This window comes from Stegostoma tigrinum, chromosome 26 (assembly GCF_030684315.1).
Source record: "Stegostoma tigrinum isolate sSteTig4 chromosome 26, sSteTig4.hap1, whole genome shotgun sequence".
NCBI classification, from domain to species: Eukaryota; Metazoa; Chordata; class Chondrichthyes; order Orectolobiformes; family Stegostomatidae; genus Stegostoma; species Stegostoma tigrinum.
The window spans coordinates 14116236-14135928 of record NC_081379.1 but is presented as its reverse complement, the minus strand read 5'-3'; the positions used below and the strand labels follow the sequence as shown (position 1 = coordinate 14135928).

Genomic DNA, 19693 nt, shown 5'->3' with positions numbered 1-19693 from the left:
TCACAGAAGGTGGTGCAGATGTGGAACGAGTTGCTACAGGAAGTGGTAGAGGCAGGTACAATTACAACATTTAAAGGACATTTGAACAGCTACACAGATAAGAAAATGTTTAGAGGGATATGGACCAAATGCAGGCAAATGGGACAAGTTCAGTTTAGGAAACCTGGTCAGCATGGAAAACTTGGGTTGAAGAGCCCATTTCTATGCTGTATGACTCTACAACTTCTAAGGTTGCAAATCTAACATCTTTGTAAACTTGATTTTTTTTTCCCCCAAAGCCTACACCAACCCCAATATAAATTTGAAAGGACTAACTTGACGAAGATTGTGTTATGTAAAATGTTTATGCAAACAAATGAAAAATATTTAAAGCACACTACACACATTATCTTATTTTCAGACTGGATTTATGTTCATTACAATTGAAAGCACTGATAGTAATTCATCTTGAGAAGAAAACTCATTTACAAAGTGAATATTTGTAGCTTACAGGTACAGAGATTACAAAACAGAATTATACTGGATGCCAAATAGTGCATGTACTAAAACTGGCATGAGGATGTTTCCTTATATATCATAAACCGCATTCTTGAATTTTGTGATAGCATACTTTATAAAACGCTAGGGCATTCAAGGGGTTTGATACTTTATACTCGTATGCTAGTAGCTACAGGAGTTTTGTAATAAGTTCGTCATAGTTTTAAACTTATACAGTACCGAAACAGACCTTTCAATCCAACTCGTCATATGCCAACCAGATGTCCGAAATTAATCTAGCCCCATTTGCAAGCATTTGGTCCAAATCTCCCTCAACCTTTCCTATTCATGTATTCAGCCTTTTAAAGGTTGTTATTGTACCAGTCGGTGAAACTCCATGGTCACGGTCAGCTCCAAAAACAAGAGATTTGAAAACAGCAGATGGTGGGATGTTATTTGTGGGGAAACGGGGTGAATACGTGTGGCAGTCAGCTGTTCCTGGGGGTGGAAAGAGGTCGATTGAGGAGTTTATATTCAACTTGAGGCCAAACGAACAAGTGTGTCACCCTGAGCAAGTTCTCTCCTTAATATGTTCAGTAGACTAGAAACAGTAAAATAAACCCGAACAACGGGGCCTAGACCATTATAACGTCAGGTCTAAGTGTGTACCGCGTTCTTCAGCAAAATATCTGAGCTACGCATTAGCCTCCCCGCAGACACCGGCCGGCGCCTCGCTTTCCAATGACCCAGTTTCAGTCCCAGTGCGGAGCCCTCGCCTGCAAAGTCACTCACCTCAGACGCTGCGTCTACCAACCCGACCGGAAGACACCACCAAGACGCGTTGCGTCATGCCGCACGACAACCGGTTATTGCGTGTGGATACCCACATCGCGCGTGGTTGAGGGATTTGCATCGTGTGGCTTGTGAGGGGTCATTGACCTGACAAAGCAGAAAGCCATGTGTTTCTGCCCACAGATGCTACTTGGCTCTCTTGCTAATTTAATTTCAGATTTCTAAAACATTGCTTCTCTTACCGTTGGGGACCTTTCATTCAGTGCGCCCTGTTTATTCCCCCCTCTCTACTTAAAATGCTAGAGATGACTTGCAATTTCTGTTTTATCTTTCCTTCATGTACATGTTTGACTGAGAATGGTGAATCGTGTTATATTGAGGGCTGTTTCTATATTATGGTTTATTTTAAATTTATTTCCAGGACATCAGCGTACATGGCTCAGCCTCTTACATTTAAATTTCAACATCTGTCTTCCAAGCAGCTTTAGAGAGCAGAATAGGACGGGTGACATCAGCAGTGCTGGGGCTTGTGACATGTTTTACTACTGCGAATGGCACAGGTTCAGAACTGGCCTCAAACGCATGGGCCCTGTTAGAATTGGTAACTTTCATTCCTGCTGGGGTGATATGAAATCAACGTTGACATCTTTGATAGTAAGAACTGAAGGGTCCCGACCCAAAACATCAGCTTTTCTGCTCCTCTGATGCTGCTTGATGTGCTGTGTTCTTCCAGCTCCGCACTATGTTATCTTTGATCCAGCCTTCTGAAAATTGACTGCACACCACACAACCCTGCCACAGCAACCTCTGCAAGACATATCAGATCAGTGACATGGATGCTACTATCCATTCATCAGTCAGAACACCAACAACCACATACATGGCAGATACTTATTTGACTCAGCCAATATTGTCCACCTCATTGCTGCAGGCAAGGATGCCCAAGAGATGGTACGTTGTCGAGACCATGCAGACACTACATGAATGGACATCATGCAAGAATCGCCAGCCAGGAATGTTCACTCCCAGTCAGGTTAACACTTCAGCAGCCAAGGACATTCAGCCTCCAACCTTCTGGTAAACATCCTGCCAGGGGGCCTTCGAGATGCACAACAATGCAGAAGCGCCAGGCAGATAAACTAATTGCCAAGTTTTGTACCCATGACAATGGCCTCAACCACGATCTTAGGTTCGGGTTGCACTGTGTGACAGCACCATAGCGTTTTGTATTAGTGCAATCACACTGTGTTTTGCCACCATCGCCTTGATTTGTTATGATCTCTCCCTGTCCTAATTAGTTCGTACAGTTTTGCATTATTTGTTACTTTGGTTAGACCCTCATTGTACAACTCTTATACAGACTGTATTATTTCAGCCATCTGGTTTGTCTCTAGCACATTTTTAATTTTAATTATTGTTCTGCTTTAATTCAGCAGATTATAGGTTATCCCCTCACTTGCTATTCAGCTGTTGATACTTTCCACACACTATCTGACACATCTGACCACCTGCAGAAACTTATTATTTAGCCTATCACCATTTGCACGACCTTTTGATCTTAGCTTATAAAATCAATGCCCATATGCTTTCACTTCACCTGATGAAGGGGCAGCGCTTTGAAAGCTCGAAATTTCAAATAAAGCTTTTGGACCATAACCTGGTTTTGTGACTTCTGAACTTGTCCACCCAAATCTGACTCCAGGGCCTCCGCATCATCTTTAATCCAAAAAAAAGGGACACAAAGTGTAAATGTGCTAACGACCCCATTAGACACAGTAACACCTAGGAAAGCATTGCTAGCACTATTATACACATGGTGGTCACCTTGCACAAACTTTTAATTCCTATTTGTACATTGTTACAAGTATGGAGATACAAAGAACATACATAGAAACAATACACTTTCAAGCTCCTGTGTGCAAAATGGCTTGCCTTTGACCCTCGTGCAAAGGCCAGAAATACATTGCAAGATGCGATATCATTCAAAAACCTACAGTAATTCATCCAAATTGGCAACTCTACACTACAAGCTCTCATGAAAGTCTGATTACAGACATGTAAAATATCAAGTTTACAGTTTATCAAAAATAACTCATAAATGTTTTATAGTTCAAAAAGTTGTATTTTAATTTCAAAAGGCAAAATTAATGGCTCCTCGAATGCATGCAGTATTCAGAACAATACAAAATGAATTAATGGCACAAATGGAGGACAACTGGTTTGATCTTAAAAAGGCAGTATATTACGATCTTCATGCGGATTGAGAACCAAATTGGCAGAGTAGCCATGAGGAAGGATTTTCCAGTGTATTTGAGACAGTTTTATTTTAAAATATACTGTGGATTCAACCAATCATGTTATTTTGAAATGGGTATTTGCTGAAAAAGACAGGTTTCATAAGTGATCTTACTAAAAGATCACTTACAAAAACAACCATCACACAGTTAAAAAACAAGCACTCAGTTGGAGAAAAATAAATTGGGTTATAGATAGTTATGCTTAAAACTTTGTAATTATCCTTATTAAGGGTTGAGGACAAGAGTTAGCTGGAGTGGACTGGCAAAGGAGCTTAGTGACAGTTCAGGAACAATGACTGATGGTTAAGAAAATAGCTCATGATTCAAACAAAGTCAGTTAGCTGGTTGGCTGATGTGTGATGCAGGTTCAGTTCCCACACTGGCTGAGGTTACTACTCTCTTTCTCAACTTCTCTCCTTGCCTGAAGTGTGGTGACTCTCAAATTAAACCACCACCAGGCATCTCTCTATTAAGAGAACAGCTGTATGGTCTGGTGAGACTAGAGTGACTTTACCTTTTATATCAAAGATTTAAAAGTGGTGTGTAAAAGCAAGGGTAATATGTGAAACCTTCATTACACAGCAAGTAATGAGGGTACAAAAAGCACTTGGAACTGTGATGTAAGGAGGATCAATTGAGGAATTCAAGATGTCATTGGATAATTACTTGGATAGCAACAGTGTGCAGGGGTATAGGGAAAAGGCAAAAGAAAGATTGACACTTAGATAATGATGCTCATCTTGAGCAGTGATTGCAGGTACATGAGCCAATGGCATCCTCCTGCACCATAAAATTTCTGAGATATCCCACTAAGAAAGGATTCTTAGTAGGAGATAATCTGAATATGGTTAACTAAAGGAGGATATTATCAAATTGGGAATGCTTTAAAAACCAAATGATCAACAAACAATAAAAATGAAATTAAAATCTGAGTTTAAATAAACAAGTAATATCAAAGTAAAACTTTTAAATTTATGTAAGAGGCCAAAGTGAACATAGGCCCCGTAGAATGAGGCTGAGGAAATAATGAGGAAACAGGAAACGGTAGGAGTTGATTAAGTGTTATGCATGTCATCATGGTAAAGGGAATTACATTGTATTTTTGCAACAGTATTAATAAAAGGGAGGAGGAAATAAGTAAGAATCGCTAAAGAAAAAAACTAATTGGGCAATTAATGGGACCAAAAGCCAGTGAGTCTTTGGATCTAAGATATGTCCTAGGGTATTGAAGGAAATAGCTACAAAGATAGTAAATCCTCCAGGAGTGGGAAAATATCTGGAGAATTCTGGAAAATTGCCAAATATAACACCCTTATTCAAAACAAGGAGGCCAAAAAAGAAACAGGTATAAGTAGGCCAGTTAACTTATCTTATTAGAGAATATTAGAATACATTATAAAAAATGCAATAGCAGAGCACTTAGAAATACATAACACAAATCAAATGGTCAGCATGGCTTCATGAAGGAAAATCATACCCGACAGCTTTATTAGAATTTTTTGAGATGTCAAGCAGGATATAGGGGAACCAGTAGCTGTAGTATGCTTTGATTTCCAGAAGGCATTTGGTAAGGTACTACTAGTTCAATTATGGCTTATTCAGCCTCTCTTCATAGTTGAAACACTCCAACCCAAATCAACATCTTGGTGAATTACTGGTAATTTGAAATCTTGGACACAGATTATCACACAAAGTGCTAACAGCCCAACATTTTAAAGACAATTGGCAAGACATTCAGGTCTTAAATGATTATATGATAACACGGAACTGAGGGGATATATTACCGCCTGAGGGTATATGGAGCATGAGACAGTAATGAAGGATTTAGTTAGAACTGTAGGATTACCACTATAGACATTACTGATAAAGCTTCAAGCATACCAGTAGGAAAACAACCCATCCAATTAGATAACCGATGGTCAGATAGCTGCAGAGACAGGGAAATAGAATTGAAAGTGTTCAGGTTTGCCATGATCTAACTGAATAGCAGTGGAATAAATGGGCCGATCGGTCCACTTCTGCTAGGTCTTATTTTAATAAGTTTGTGACTTGATTAAGCAAGTGAGGAACTAAATTATATTCTGCTTAACTGTAGTCAGGCACCTATGGACCTGAACACAACCTCACTTGGGGGTGGGGATGGGAACCCCTCACACTTAGTTTCATAATACAAAACAATAACTTGCAGACTTTCAAAAAGTTGAATGAGTAACCTCATTCATTAAATCAAGTCAATTAAGTATCTGGGTCATTATTAAAGGAAAATAAAAAGACTTGTGTTCTGCATCACTCCAGCTTTAATCCAAAGTTATAGATAAGCAATCACATTTTGTTAAATGTATATTTGTGTAAACATTCTGTAAAAGTGATTACTTTAATGTTTTAAAACTTTTATTAATGGAGACAATGTATTAATTAAATATAACAATACTTTACTACCTCAGGTGATACAGCCTTCGGCCCAACCCATCCACACCAGGTTTCCCAAACTGGTCCCATTTGGTCCATATCCCTCCAAACCTTCACTTGATTGTCATTATGTACTTTTTAAAAACACACTATAGTTTTAATTGCAATGAATAATTTTCACTGATTTATTGAGGAACTCACACCAAGGAAGCAAATCTAAGATGAGGAACTCAGGGTTATCAGTCATGAGTAAAGGGGATCTTATAATATACCCTATTATCTCAATAGATAATCATAAGTAATTGACAAGGATTCAACTAACTGCCATTAGGAAGTGATGTCACTTAGATTATAGACTTTTAGGGAAACCAATCAGGAATTGGGCAGATTGAGAATGAACTGGTGATAGTGGCTTGTAAGGGTTAATAAGACTTAGTTCAAGGGAGCCCTCTTATGGTGCAGAAATGGAGTCTCTACCCCTCAGCCTGTGTTAAAGGCCCACCTGCTCCAGAGGTGCATACTAACACCTCTAAACAGGTTGATTAGAAAAACAGGTTGAATAAAAAATAAAACTGAGTTCTGTACCACTTCCACACAAAGATTAAAAGAACAAGAGCAACACCCTGTCTTTTATGGCACTGAGTTTCTCTGACTTTGAGCTGGGAAGCCTGGGTTCATGTCTGACCTGTTCGAGGTGTTTAATAACAGGATCACTGGAAAACATTTTTAAAAATGGCCTGATTCTTAGTGGTTTGGTGCACAGGAAGGAAAAAAAAAGACAACTTGCACCTAATTAACCAGCGTTGCAAACTGACAATCCCAAAGTGGGCCGATGGAAATAATACTGCTTTTTTAAATAAGGTTCATTGTGAAGACTTCTGCAACAGTTTTGTAACTAGTCAGGTCTAGCTTTTAGTCTATAAATTGATTTAGGTCTCATAATTAAGTGAATCCTGCAATCTTGTACTGTAAATGATGGGACAGCCACAAATTGCATTACCAGGCTGCATACTCGGATCCAGAATTCAGGATGTGTGAATTGCAGAAGGCAAATCATTAAATAGTAGATCTGCTGTTAAATCTCTGCTCTTTACTGTCCAATTCTGAACAGCACTTATATCATGCACTAACCTCTGGAAATCAAGTTGATTATAGAGGCTTGAGAATCAAGTAAATTGGTAGTAACAACCTCAAGATCCAACACCAAAGGCAGGAAGAGTTAATTGAAAAAAAGTGTCCCAACTGGGACCGTCCAAGTTATTAGCAAATCCATGTTAGGATCATAACACCAAGATCAAGGGAGGGTCAATAGCAAGTCAACTTTTTAGAGCAATAAGTAATTTGACACAAGTGAGTCAAGTCCAAAGTATTCCAGGGACTGCTGATTTACGTACTACCTTCACTAAGGGCATGTAGAACCATAAACCCATGACAAGATCTCTTTGTACTAAAGATAATTCTACAAGTCAAATATACCAGAGTGGCCCAATAAGACATGAGGAAAGCTTATCCATTATTTCATCATGATTAAACTGGAGTTTTATTTAGTTAAAGAACAGAACCCTGACACATCTTCACTCATTAACTGCTATTGTTTCATCAAACTTGACCTAACCCATCTCATTTACATAACTCCAAAGGACGATTTTCCTTCATAGTTGGAGGGCACATCAGATAAACAAAACAATACATTATTTTGGAAACTCAATCATCAGTGAACTGGCGTCACCCATCAGATTTTAAAAAAAAAACACACTTTTGAACTAAATACTTGATTGCAAGAGTACTGAAATAATTTTTTTAAAATGCCAAACATCCAAACTACCCCCTACAATGTTATCTGCAGATAAACTGTTTTGCAATTCAATGCATGGAACTAAACAGCATACATCAGATTGAAAAGATGAATCACTGAACAAGAGATGATCAAATTCAGTAAGTTCATCAAATTCAGTAAGTTATTGAAAAAATCTTGCCCAAGTCAGGAAGGCATGTGCTGTTTAAAATAGGACACTTAATTGTTAAATTTTTATTATTTTAAAATTATATTTGGTCTATGTTCATCTATCATATTTTCTCATTATTACATTTGCATTATAAATTCCAATGTCCAGATTTATACAGTATGGTATACTTGGGTTTAAAGTGGGAGCAACAATGGCATCCATACAACTGGTTTCAAATATTCTCTACACTCAATTTGCACTACTTAAAAGACTAAACTTGGCCTCAAACCTGTACACTGCTGGAGGAGACTGACTTTGTCCAGTTCAGCCAAATAAAAACACAAATGAGTAAAAGGACTGTAGTCAATAGCCTGGATGCCCTAATTTAGGACTTATTTGCAGATTCTAATGATTTTTACACAGTAAACATTATGCTAACGTAAAGCTAAGCGCAGTCTGCAAAAATTCAAGAACACTTTTATTGTTGCATTTCATACACAAAAACAGGAGCCACTGATGCTGAAATCCCAATTTTAATAAGAGTCTCTCTTCACAACATGCTCAAAAGACTAATTTATGTGGGTAAACTCCCTTAGACAGATAGAACATGGAGTGGAGGTAGCCACGGAGCTGGGGAGTCTTTTTAACAATGGGCAGGATTTGGGAATCAACTGTCTTCTGGTCTTTCTTCCGCTGTTCTGTTAGTTGATATTTCTGTGAAGAGAGGAAAAGTACAAAGGTGAAGAAGAGCAAAACTTGGCAAGTGAAATAACTAGAATTTGGTAATCACTTCTGGAACAAAAGGTCATGCATTGAGTGACTATTGAACTCGGTGAAGTTATACTTTTTGCCTCCCAAATGTTCGAGCCAAACGCAAAGTTTTTGTACTTTCACTGCTACAATGTGAGGTAACAAGTTGTAAATGTAAAACAATACAGTATTTATACAGATCCCTTAACATTATAAACTAAGGTTTTCCAGATACTGTATTATAAAACAAAATATGTTACTGAAATAATGATATTAGGTTTGATAACAAAAAGCTTCTTTGAATAGGTAGGTGTAAAGGAATGCCTTGAAGGAGGAAAAGTAACAGAGGTTTAAGGAGCATTTAAACTATGTTAACAGCTCAACCTTTCTTCAAAAGTAGTGGTGCCAGACCATTCAGCTGCAGCAACAATTCAGTTTTTGCCTGAAACTGTGCAATGGGTAAATTTCAGATAGTAAGTAAGGTATAACGCTGTATAAATTCACCAGCCAAACTTGGAAATACTGGGTCAAAATCCTGGATTTGCCTTGTTGTGGACTAGGGACGTACTTACAACCAATGAACAGCAGTGGCTCAAGACTGCTCACCACCACCCTTTCAAGACCAACTAGGGATGGACAATAAGTGCTAGCCCAGTCAGCAACACCTACATCCTGCAAGTGAATAATATAAAAATTGCAATCAGGCTTCAAAGCCTCAATAGCACTCTAAGCAAGCGGCAGCTATTATTCTAACTTTGTTGGTTACATGGACACAAATCAAATTTTTAAACAAGCTCTTAATTATAAACTAATGACACAGAATCAAAATAATTTTTGCTTGCACATGAGCCCAAAAACATCCTCCATCCAATTTCTAAACCCTTCTTTCAGTCAGCAAAACAGAATTTTCCAAAGTACACTCAAATTGATGAGATCAGCAGCAGTCTTCTCATCCGCAAGACAATGGTTTCTGCCTTACAAGACAGAAGATTGCTACTGTTTGCATCAATTTAATTGCAAATCAGTACAAATTCCATTTACTTATATTATCCTTAAGTCATATTCAACTAAAAGATGTTAACTTTCTCTGTCCAAAGCTTCTAATTCACATGTTCCTATGCATGCTCATATTAAAGAACTGTTAAATTAAGTACTTGCACTACATCTGTGTATCAACTACTGATGTATTCGTTAAACTCTGTTCACTGTTGTAATTTGGGAAATGGAGCAGCATAAGATGCCACAAACAATAAATACAAATATTTAACGGTTATTACTTAACACCAGGGAACCCTTCAACCCGCCTGTCAGTTAGCGACACAAAGTCTTATGCCTAGGTGAGCGAGGAGACAGACTTTAAACAAACTACTTAAGTGTTAGTTCAGATTAAGTGCTCACAGTTCCTGATCGGGCTTAAATCCACAATTTTCTAACAGACAAAAGATGTTACCATTGAATAAAGTGGAAACTACATTCAAGACATCACATTAGAGATAAATAATCACCAAATCACATCATTTTTGTCAGTCAGCTGAAGGCCCATTGAGCCTCATGGAATGCAGGTGACTCACTGGGTTGAGACTGTTGTTACTATAGCAAGCAAAAATTGTACCAGATCATTGTTGAAGTCAACTTCTGATACAGAGTGTAGCTTGCAAACCATATTACCATATCAGGTACCTGCACTTCCCAATTATAAAACAGAAATGTAACCTTCCTGTTCAGGTTGGTTGCAGGGCAGAAATGAATAAACAAGAACACTACTAGCACTGCATTCCTAAACTAAAAGGTACATCTCCATACTATGTTTATAACCTTGAAACAGCTCAATACATTTCATAGAGCTCTAAACGCACGCCGCTGCAATAAAGAAAATCCAGCAGCCAATTTGCACACATTAAGTTCTCAAAACAGGAATAATATTTGCTACACACCAGACAGATCCCTCAAGCCCTTCTTCAAAGAAAGTCACAAGATCTTTCACCTTCAAAAAACACAGTTTGAATCTTGGTTTATCATCTCAAAAATTGAAACACCCAGTACTGCAGAGAAGTGCAAATTTAGAATTTTGTGTCCAAACATCTGGATTCCCTGAATTATCCGGGTAATTATTACATACTAATTCAATGCACAACCTGCAAAGAAAATATGTGTCTCCCTGCCCTTGGCAGACTTCCACGCATTGCATACTTATATATGAATATTTTAGAATTTGTCAGACATGAACAAAGGTTGAGACCAAAACATCAGCTACAGTTCAGAGTTCAATACTGCTAATATCAGACAGTTGCACTGATCACACAGTGGAACAAGATGGTCTTTCCAATCAACGTGCAACAAGAATTATTATTTAAAGATGAAACACTGGTCACGAACCACCTCAAACTTGCATATCAAGAGGTACTTAATCAGACCCAACTACCACTGGCGGAGGGGAGATAACAGCAAATAACATGATGCTTAAATCACAGACAACTCCAGTCAGTAACAAGTAGAAGAGCAAATAATACAAGTACAGCAAGAAAAGAATGTCAGCTCAATGTCTCTGTACATTTTCCAAAAGGAATTGGAAAAATAATCCAGAGGAAATAAAAAGGTTCTAGGGAAGGACCAGATGAATAACTAGCAGAATAGCTATTACAAGAGCCAGCACAGACACAATGGGTCAAATATCATCATGCTGTGCTGTTAGCAATCTATGGGTAAGATTTGTAATGCAGAATGTAGACAAAAACAGTACAATTGCAGATATTCTAAATAAAGAAGCAATAACATGCTACAATGTCAAGTGATTAAATGAGCTGGAGCATCAGAGTGCAGTGCTGTCTCTACCTCTTTCTCAGTATCAAAAATCTCGCCCTCCTGATGCTTAGGCCTGCGCAGTCTCTTCTTCTTGAAGTAGGAGTCAGTCAGATGTTTGGGAATTTTTACACCTGACAGGTCAATCTTTGTCGATGTTGCAATGACAAATTTCTGGTGAACCCTACGCAGTGGGACACGGTTGAGAGCCAGAGGACCTACAAAAAAAATGCAAGCAAGAAGAATCAGTAAACAATCCTGAGCAGATTTCATCAAGCAAGCAAATTAACAAACTCAGTTCAAAGGCTGCAGCTCACTTTTATCTTCTCAAGGACAACTGGGATATGGTGGCTCAGCCAGCAACATCCATTTCCCATGAAGGGACAGAAAAACACAAAACCCTTCCTGTTTGATTTGATAGTCTTTGCACTCTTAGAATCTGCCTTCTAAAGACCACCATTCAGAACAAGGCTCCAAAATTACATTACCACTAACATGACACATTTTGCAACCTTGCCTAAGTAGTTCAATAAGAGGCAGTATTATTCTCAGCAGATTCTGTGCCACTATACAATTTTTCAAAGTTTGAAAACAAAGCTAATAAATCAAATAGCAAGCAGAGTGGAAACAAAGTTATAACTCACTGCGAGGACCAGTTGGGAAATATGATTTTCTTTACACTACTTTGTATGGAAACATGAAGGAAATTTTGACAAGTGTTAAACACAGAACTACTTCAACGTTTAAGCTTGCAGAACATCTTAGAAATTGGCATACTCATGTGAGAAAATGAAAGGTGCAATTATGAACATGAAAATGTTGCAAACAGAAGTCCAAGGAAAACAACTGCAGATGCAATAGACATATAGCATGAGGAAACAAATCACAATCCAATCAATTCTGTACTCTGTCTCTTCTAACAGATGAAATTTAAGTGGAAACAACTCTGAAAGGAACTTTACTCACCAGTCACCAGCAACAGGCCACTATCAAGCTGCTTCAGGAAAATTACACGCTGTAAAGCAAAAGACAGTCAAAAATCAATCTTTATTAAAATGATTATAAACTTGGGACAGCATAGTGGCTCGGTGATTAGAATCATAGAATCCCTACAGTGCGGAAACAGGCACCCCTGGCCCAATAAGTCCACACCGACACTCACAGCATCCATGCAGATCCATGCCCCTATAACCCACCTAACCTACACATCCCTGAACACTGTGGGCAATTTAGCATAGCCGATCCACATAGCCTGCACACCTGTAGACTGTGGGAGAAAACCAGAGCATCCGGAGGAAACCCATGCAGAGCACTGCTGCCTCACAGCGCCAGGGACCTGGGTTCAATTCCATCCTTGGGCGAATGTCTGTGTGGAGTTTGCACATTCACCCCGTGTCCGCATGGGTTTCCTCTGTGTGTTCCGGTTTCCTCCCACAATCTAAAGATGTGCAGGGTAGGTGGAATGGCTATGCTAAATTGCTCTTATAGTGCCCAGGGATGTTTAGGTTAGGTGGGTTAGACATGCAAAAACCAGGGGTGGGATGCTCTTCGGAGGGTTGGCGTGGACTTGTTGGGAAGAATGGCCAGTTTCCACTGTATTCTATAATTATCTGTTAACAGTAAAGGTACTTGCCCTACAGATACAAAAGCAGCTTAACAAATGGGAAAAGACAGGAAAATCAAATCCAACATAGCATGGATGCTGAGCAAAATAGAGAACGTAAACAAAAAGGTGTATGATGCACAACAGGTGAATTTTCAAGAACCAAACCAGAACTAAAAAGTAGAAGGAAAGTGAACAAGCGGGGGAGAAAAGGTCTGCCAATGAGAGCATAAGAACAGTATGGCAGTCAACACAGGAGAAATCAAAATCTCTCCCTGGCATGCATATCATTAAACTGATAGTATGAGGCAGTTCAGGACCTATTAAGGACAAAATGCTCTGCATTAACAGGCTGAAATAGTTAATGAGTACTTTTTAACCATCATTTACTGATAAAAAGAACACCAACCAAATATCAGTGGTAGTCAACACAGAAGAGACAATGGGTTGGGTGAAAATCGATAGGTAGATGATGTTAAAAAGACTGGATGCACTTTGAATGGATAACCTACCCACCCTGGATGGTTTGCATCTCAGATTTTTAAAGGGAAGCGAAGATAATGATAGCAGAAGAACTTGCCGATCTTAAATTTGTGTAACAGGATTGGACAGAGACAAATAGGGTCACTTTATTCAAAAAGAGTATGAGTAGTCACAGTTCCAACAGGCCAGTGAGATAAAGGCCAATATTTGGCAAGGAAACAAAAAAAAATGCCACAGGAAAAGTTAACAGGCTCTTGGAGGTTTGAATTAATGACAGCCAGCATGAATTTATAAAAGACAGATTTGTGCTTGACCAACCTAAACGAATATTTTTTAGCATAACAGCAAAAGTTGAAGGGTATGCAACAAATCTGGTCTAAATGGAGTTTTAAGGAAGTGTTTGACAAGGCAACCACAAAGCAATTTAACAAAACTGAAGCTTGTGGAATAAGAGGATCATTTTCAGCTTGGTCAAAAAATAGCTTGAAGACAGAAAACAAGGAGTTGTGCTAATTGATTTTCAGACTGTTAGGTGATATACGTTCATTTCCTTCAATGGTCACTGCTCAGTACAATGCATTTTTTCAATATATACTGGAATGCAATAGAAGATTCAAATTTTGTTCAAGATAACGAATTTGGATGTGTAATAAACATTGAAGATGATAGCAATTAGCTGCAACAGGATGGAGAGAAGACAACAGAATAGGCAGTTTAAGTGTCAGATGGCATTAAATAAGAACAGTATGGTGTTGGCACTGTTCTACAGAACTCTGAAGAGAAGGGGGCGGGGGGGGGGGGGTGTTGCTGGTTCACGTGCATTGATCGTTAAAGTCAAGTAGCAATGTAGAAAAATTTGACCGACTGGACTGGCTTGCATGGATGTGATAAGCAAAATGGTTTCTTTCTGTATCCAAACAGCTGTTTTTCATCTACGATGTCTGGCGTAGTTACAAACATGGAAACAAAGAAAAGTCAATCCATGGACCGTGCTCACCTTACACCTGTGGCGACCAGTAAGCATGATAAGCACAGTCCCTGGGGTGATAGATGCACGAAGATGCCTTTTGTGTTGGCTGAAAGGTTTATTACCATGACTAATCCTTTTGCGAGGAACATCTTCAGTGGGGTAATAGCGTGGCTGGAAAAGCAAATAAGACCAAAGTACAAAATTATTGTCTTTTAAAGAGTAAAGTATACAATTAGATCTAATAAGATCCTTCACGGAAATTGTGCATATTTCTCTTCACAAAATAAACATTTCATTCTGGTTGTATCAAACTTTCTAAAAGAGAGCTCAATTTAATCAACATTGAACATTTTAACAAAAAACCAAAGCTGGAACTTCAGCCTTCTGATTTATAGAATTTGGCTAACTTTAAGAATGAAACTCTCCATCCGGCAATGCTGAGCTGATTTTTTACTGCTGCATGGTTACCACTTGTTCTCCTGTAGCTTGCTCATGTTGCCATCTGTCAGCAGGTTCCATCATGGCAAGAGATTTACACCAAAGCCCACCCTCACCATATACTTAGAGATGCAGTCAATTGAGACTGCTGGACAGCAGGCAACCCCTACAATCCCTTCCCAAGCTGAAATGAAATAATTTAGAATACCACAGGCTGGAAGTTAGCAATCAAATAAACCCACCAAGCTACTGATGGGGAGCAGAAAATCGTAACATATAATTCCTTCGCAGCAGTGTCAGGATTGTTGCTTGGAAAGAGAATGTCAAGAATAGTGCAACTCTAGTACAGAATGGCTGTACAACATTGACTTTTCTTATTTGGATGGAAAATAAGTCACTGGAGTACATCAAGAAACCTCCAAATCTCAAACTCAAAATTAGCCATATTAGTTCTACCTCACCCAAAACATTTTTAAGTTCAAGAGAAAGAAATGTTACCATTTTGCGAATTTTGACAACACGGGTACCACCATTTTTGTCTCCTCCGACAGGCTTGGTAATTGAAAAGGGAGTCTTTTCCTTCAACTTCTTCTCAATCTGAAAAGCAATGAAGTCAACTTTCAAATTTTCTTATCTTCTAATCTGTTACACCACAAGACGTGAAATTCCAATTTCTACCATTAGAAATAAACAGAAAATTGGACAGGAATATGTCAATCAGACCTTTGAGCTTCCTCTGCCATTCAACCTGACCGTAGTTTATTTTCTATCTCAATGCTCTTGTTCTGCTTTCTCCCATATCCTTGATGTGCTTAGCTTGTATAGTGACTTCACCTCAATGGATTCCTATGATAATTCCACAGGATCACGACCTGAATTAGATGGCTTATCTTGTGACAGCGATCTACTGTTAGGGCCCTCCCTGATCAGGGGGATATCATTCCGACATCTTGTCTGTCCAGCAAATAAATGAAGTTTATTGAAATGTATAAGATCCCCGTTTCATTCTCCCAAATCTAGTGAATATATGCCCAACGAAACCAGTTGCTGCTTAGACATCAAACTTGACAGTCCAGGAATCAATCTGGTTAGTTTTTGCTAGACTTCCTCTATGAAAAGTGTACCTTTTCTTATGTAAAAACCAAAACTGCATATAGTATTCCAGGTATGTGGTCTTACCAGGGCCTTCTGCAGCTGCAGTAAGACTTCACTGTCCCTGTACTCAACCCACCCTGTAAAGACAATGACATGCCGCGTCTCTTCCTTACTGTCTGCAGCACCTGCACACTTACTGTCAGTGAACAACACACTGACCTCTTCGCTCTTCAATCCTTCCCAATCCAATCTATCACTAATTGCCTAGTACACTGCCAGTGTTTTTCCTGCGAAAATGGACAACTTCACATTTATACGTGTTATACACCTGCCGCATATTTGGTCATTCCACTTGTCTAATTTGCCCTGAACTGTCTTTACACCCTCCTCACCACCCTCACACTCACCTAGTTTTGCACTGACAGTAAACTTGGAAATATTAAAACCGATTCCCTCATTCATAATTTATCATCAACAATTTGGACAACCGCACGAGGTGGCCATAAGACTTAGGAGCAGAAGTAGGCCATTTGGCCCATTGAGTCTGCACCTCCATTCGATAAGATCATGGTTGACCCGATTACCCTAAATCCACTTTCCTTCCTTTTCCCCATAATCCTTGATTTCTTTACTGATTTTAAAAAATACCTATCTCAGCCTTGAATATACTTGGCCTCAACAACCCACTGTAGTAGAGGAATTCCTCCTCAATAATACATGACCACTTATTGACATTATGCCCTCTGGTCCTAGACTCTCCACTTTTTTGCATTTAGGTAAATGTACTTCATTGACAATTATTACATTCACATGTCATCTTCAAGGTAACATTCTCAAACTGCATGCCTATATTGTAGATCTTGTCTTTCCTTACTTTTGTCTCGGGAGCTCTATATTTTCGCTTATACATGGCTCTCCTAGAATACATGGCAGAGCGGGAAAATCTACCGATACCCCGAGCCAACACAGGATTGCGGCTACCATGGTGACGTGGTTTTTTCTTTTTCCCTTCCGCCATTGCTTCTTTCTTCTCTCCTGCCATCGGTTCCTTCTCTCCTGCCATCTGCCAAAAGTCACACTTTAGAAACAAGTTTGCACATATTGGTTTCAATGTGATGTAGGCCAATACCTCTTTAGTATGAACAAAACAGGCAAGATCAAGCTTCAAACTCAAGTTCCAGCATGCTCAATAAACTATGCTGATGCATTAAAGCAACTTGCACCAAAATAGGTACTGACATAAGGTTTAATACTTCAAAATCACACAACCAAGTACCAAATTGCAAATCAAATAGTTAACGTGTCAATTGGACATGAAGCTGCCATCTAAAGTTTGAGGTAACACAAACATTATTCTAGAAGGAGCATTTGTGGAGGTCTGTGGGATGCTTAAACTTTAGCTCTCATACATAGAAAACAAGAGTAGGAGGCTATGCAGCCTTCTGATTTGGTATGATCATGGCTGGTCATCCAGCTCAGTGCCCTGTTCCCACTTTGTCCCCTTAGCCTTTCATCCCTTTAGACCTAAGAACTATATCTAACTAATCTAATGTAAATGGCTGTCACTGCTTTGCACTTTCAGTTTCGTAATTAAATAGTTAATTCCCACAGCATCTCTTCCACAGAGATATTTATCCTCCTGTAATATCTTGCTGCATAGATCTCAAAGTTCAACATAAATGTCTGGACAATGCGAGGGACAACATTAGCAGCTAATACTGACATAAACTGCAAGGGAAATGTATTTCATCAGTACCATCAATAAATCAGTGTCAATTACTGATTAAGGTCGAAAACTAGAATGAAGCAAATCACATAAATGCCTTGGAATAGTTCTTTAAATCAACAGTATACTTTGGCGGGGAGGGGGGGGGGGGGGGGTTGTGAGGGAATCAGACCAACCAACCGGATGAAATTTATTAGGATAACACTCTTAAGAATAAAGTTGGATAAACGACAATTTCATGAAAATTGCAAGAGCTGATACAAAGCTATCAGCTTTTCTAATCTAGATATTTTCATAATGTTTCCACCACATCAGGTGCATTAAGGACATTTATATACACCATTGCCAAACCAAGCAGTCCACACCGCTAAACTCTATGCATTAAGACTCCCAAGCTCCTAGTTGCTCTACTCTTTCCAGCCGGCCTCACCCCTTACATTTCGTTAACTCCTTCGCCCTTCTAGTCATAGAAATTTCTAGCACGGCACAAGAACTTAGAAACCGCCATCACACCACTACTGGTCTGAAAATGGAACCGTGCCCTGTCGGTTTCCCCGGGTGTGCAACAAGAACCACCACAAACATCATCCAAAAACCACCTCAACTGCAAATTGGGGGTGATCTCATCAGCTGAAACACTACATTACTCTTTTGGAGCAGTACTAATTGTGGAGAAGATTTCCTGACTCCGATGGACGCTGATTTTCAGCTCACTACTTCATGGAATAAACGCCGCCATTCTCACCTTTTCTCAAAAGGAAGGGCAAGACATCCGGTCCACGTTGCTATAAGACGTTGATGAAACGTCACTTGACTTCCGCCAACGGGCCTGCAAAGCACTATGGGAGTCGTAGTCAAAGCCGTCAAACCACGTTGAAAGGTGTTGACCAAATCTCACAACAGAGGTCAAGATGGTCTGTGATAATAAAATGTGGGGCTGGATGAACACAGCAGGCCAAGCAGCATCTCAGGAGTTTTGGCCTGCTGTGTTCATCCAGCCCCACATTTTATTATCTTGGAATCTCCAGCATCTGCAGTTCCCATTATCTCAAGATGGTCTGTCTTAGTTTTTGTTCAATCCCAACTAATTCAAGTATGAATTTTTATTGATTAATGTTCAGATTCAAGATTAATATGTATAGCTAATGAATTTGCCTTGCTCTTTGTACACCACTCTTTTGCTTATAGAACCATGTGTATGAATTCACTCCATAGAAATAACGTTCTAGTTCTTATTAACTGTAGGCTTCGAGTAATTAGGCAACCCGCCTCAAGGAAATCATAATATGACTTTTGTGAGAAATAGAAACAATGAATATGAATATCATCGTGTTCTGAGGCACGACGCTGGAGATTTTGTTCAGTGTTTACATGGGTGAGTCGGCCGTGTCTAATGTTTGTAATAGATGTCTGAATGGGACCTGTGTGTGTTCAGGTGGTCTTCGCTTCATCAAGGAAACCAGTGTTACATTAACTAATTTTTCCTCATCAGTGAATCATCAAAATCACTTCACTACAAAAGTTGATATGCAAATTAAATGTGACCTTCATTTAAAATATTACTCATTTTTAAATTCCTATTTTCTGCTTTATTAATTTTGGGAATAGATTCTTGCATTATACATAAATGGAAACTCATCTTTGGATCTAACAAGGTTGTGAATAGTCTAATTCAGATTCAGACAGTGTTGTAATTCCTGATTTGGGAAAGAAGTTCGGTAAGGGCAATCAAAACAATGATGTTGATTTCCCAATATTTGATTGGAGGAAATTTTTTGCTCATCCATTTCAACAAGTTGGACACAATCTGATAATTTAGAGGCGGTGGAGGGATTTGAGATGGGCGGTGATGAGTTAGAGTTGGGTAATATCAAACGACACGCAGAACTTGAATGTGCTTTTGGAGGA

At 39.0% G+C, this 19693-nt stretch overlaps 2 protein-coding genes across 5 annotated transcripts in view; both read right to left on the bottom strand.

The window, feature by feature from the left end:
- The window catches only part of zgc:158398 (uncharacterized protein LOC568894 homolog), a 28569-nt gene extending 27213 nt beyond the window's left edge, over positions 1-1356 (bottom strand). For 2 of the 4 annotated variants that reach the window (XM_059654984.1, XM_048556167.2), the window contains exon 1: positions 728-1169. The gene's annotated coding sequence lies outside the window, so the exon portion shown is untranslated. Of the gene's footprint in view, positions 1-727; positions 1170-1269 lie in introns of those variants that run through there. The other 2 variants (XM_048556165.2, XM_059654985.1) reach the window with 2 other exon arrangements.
- Positions 1357-8438: 7082 nt separating this feature from the next.
- On the bottom strand, positions 8439-18407 carry rpl6 (ribosomal protein L6). Its single transcript, XM_048555939.2, has 7 exons — positions 18385-18407; positions 16934-17122; positions 15463-15561; positions 14554-14697; positions 12437-12485; positions 11504-11688; positions 8439-8635 (listed from the first exon to the last, which is right to left on the bottom strand). The coding sequence occupies exons 2-7, from the start codon at positions 17120-17122 to the stop codon at positions 8483-8485; spliced, it is 819 nt and encodes a 272-aa protein (XP_048411896.1). The 5' UTR covers positions 18385-18407; the 3' UTR covers positions 8439-8482.
- Between the last annotated feature and the right edge of the window lie 1286 nt (positions 18408-19693).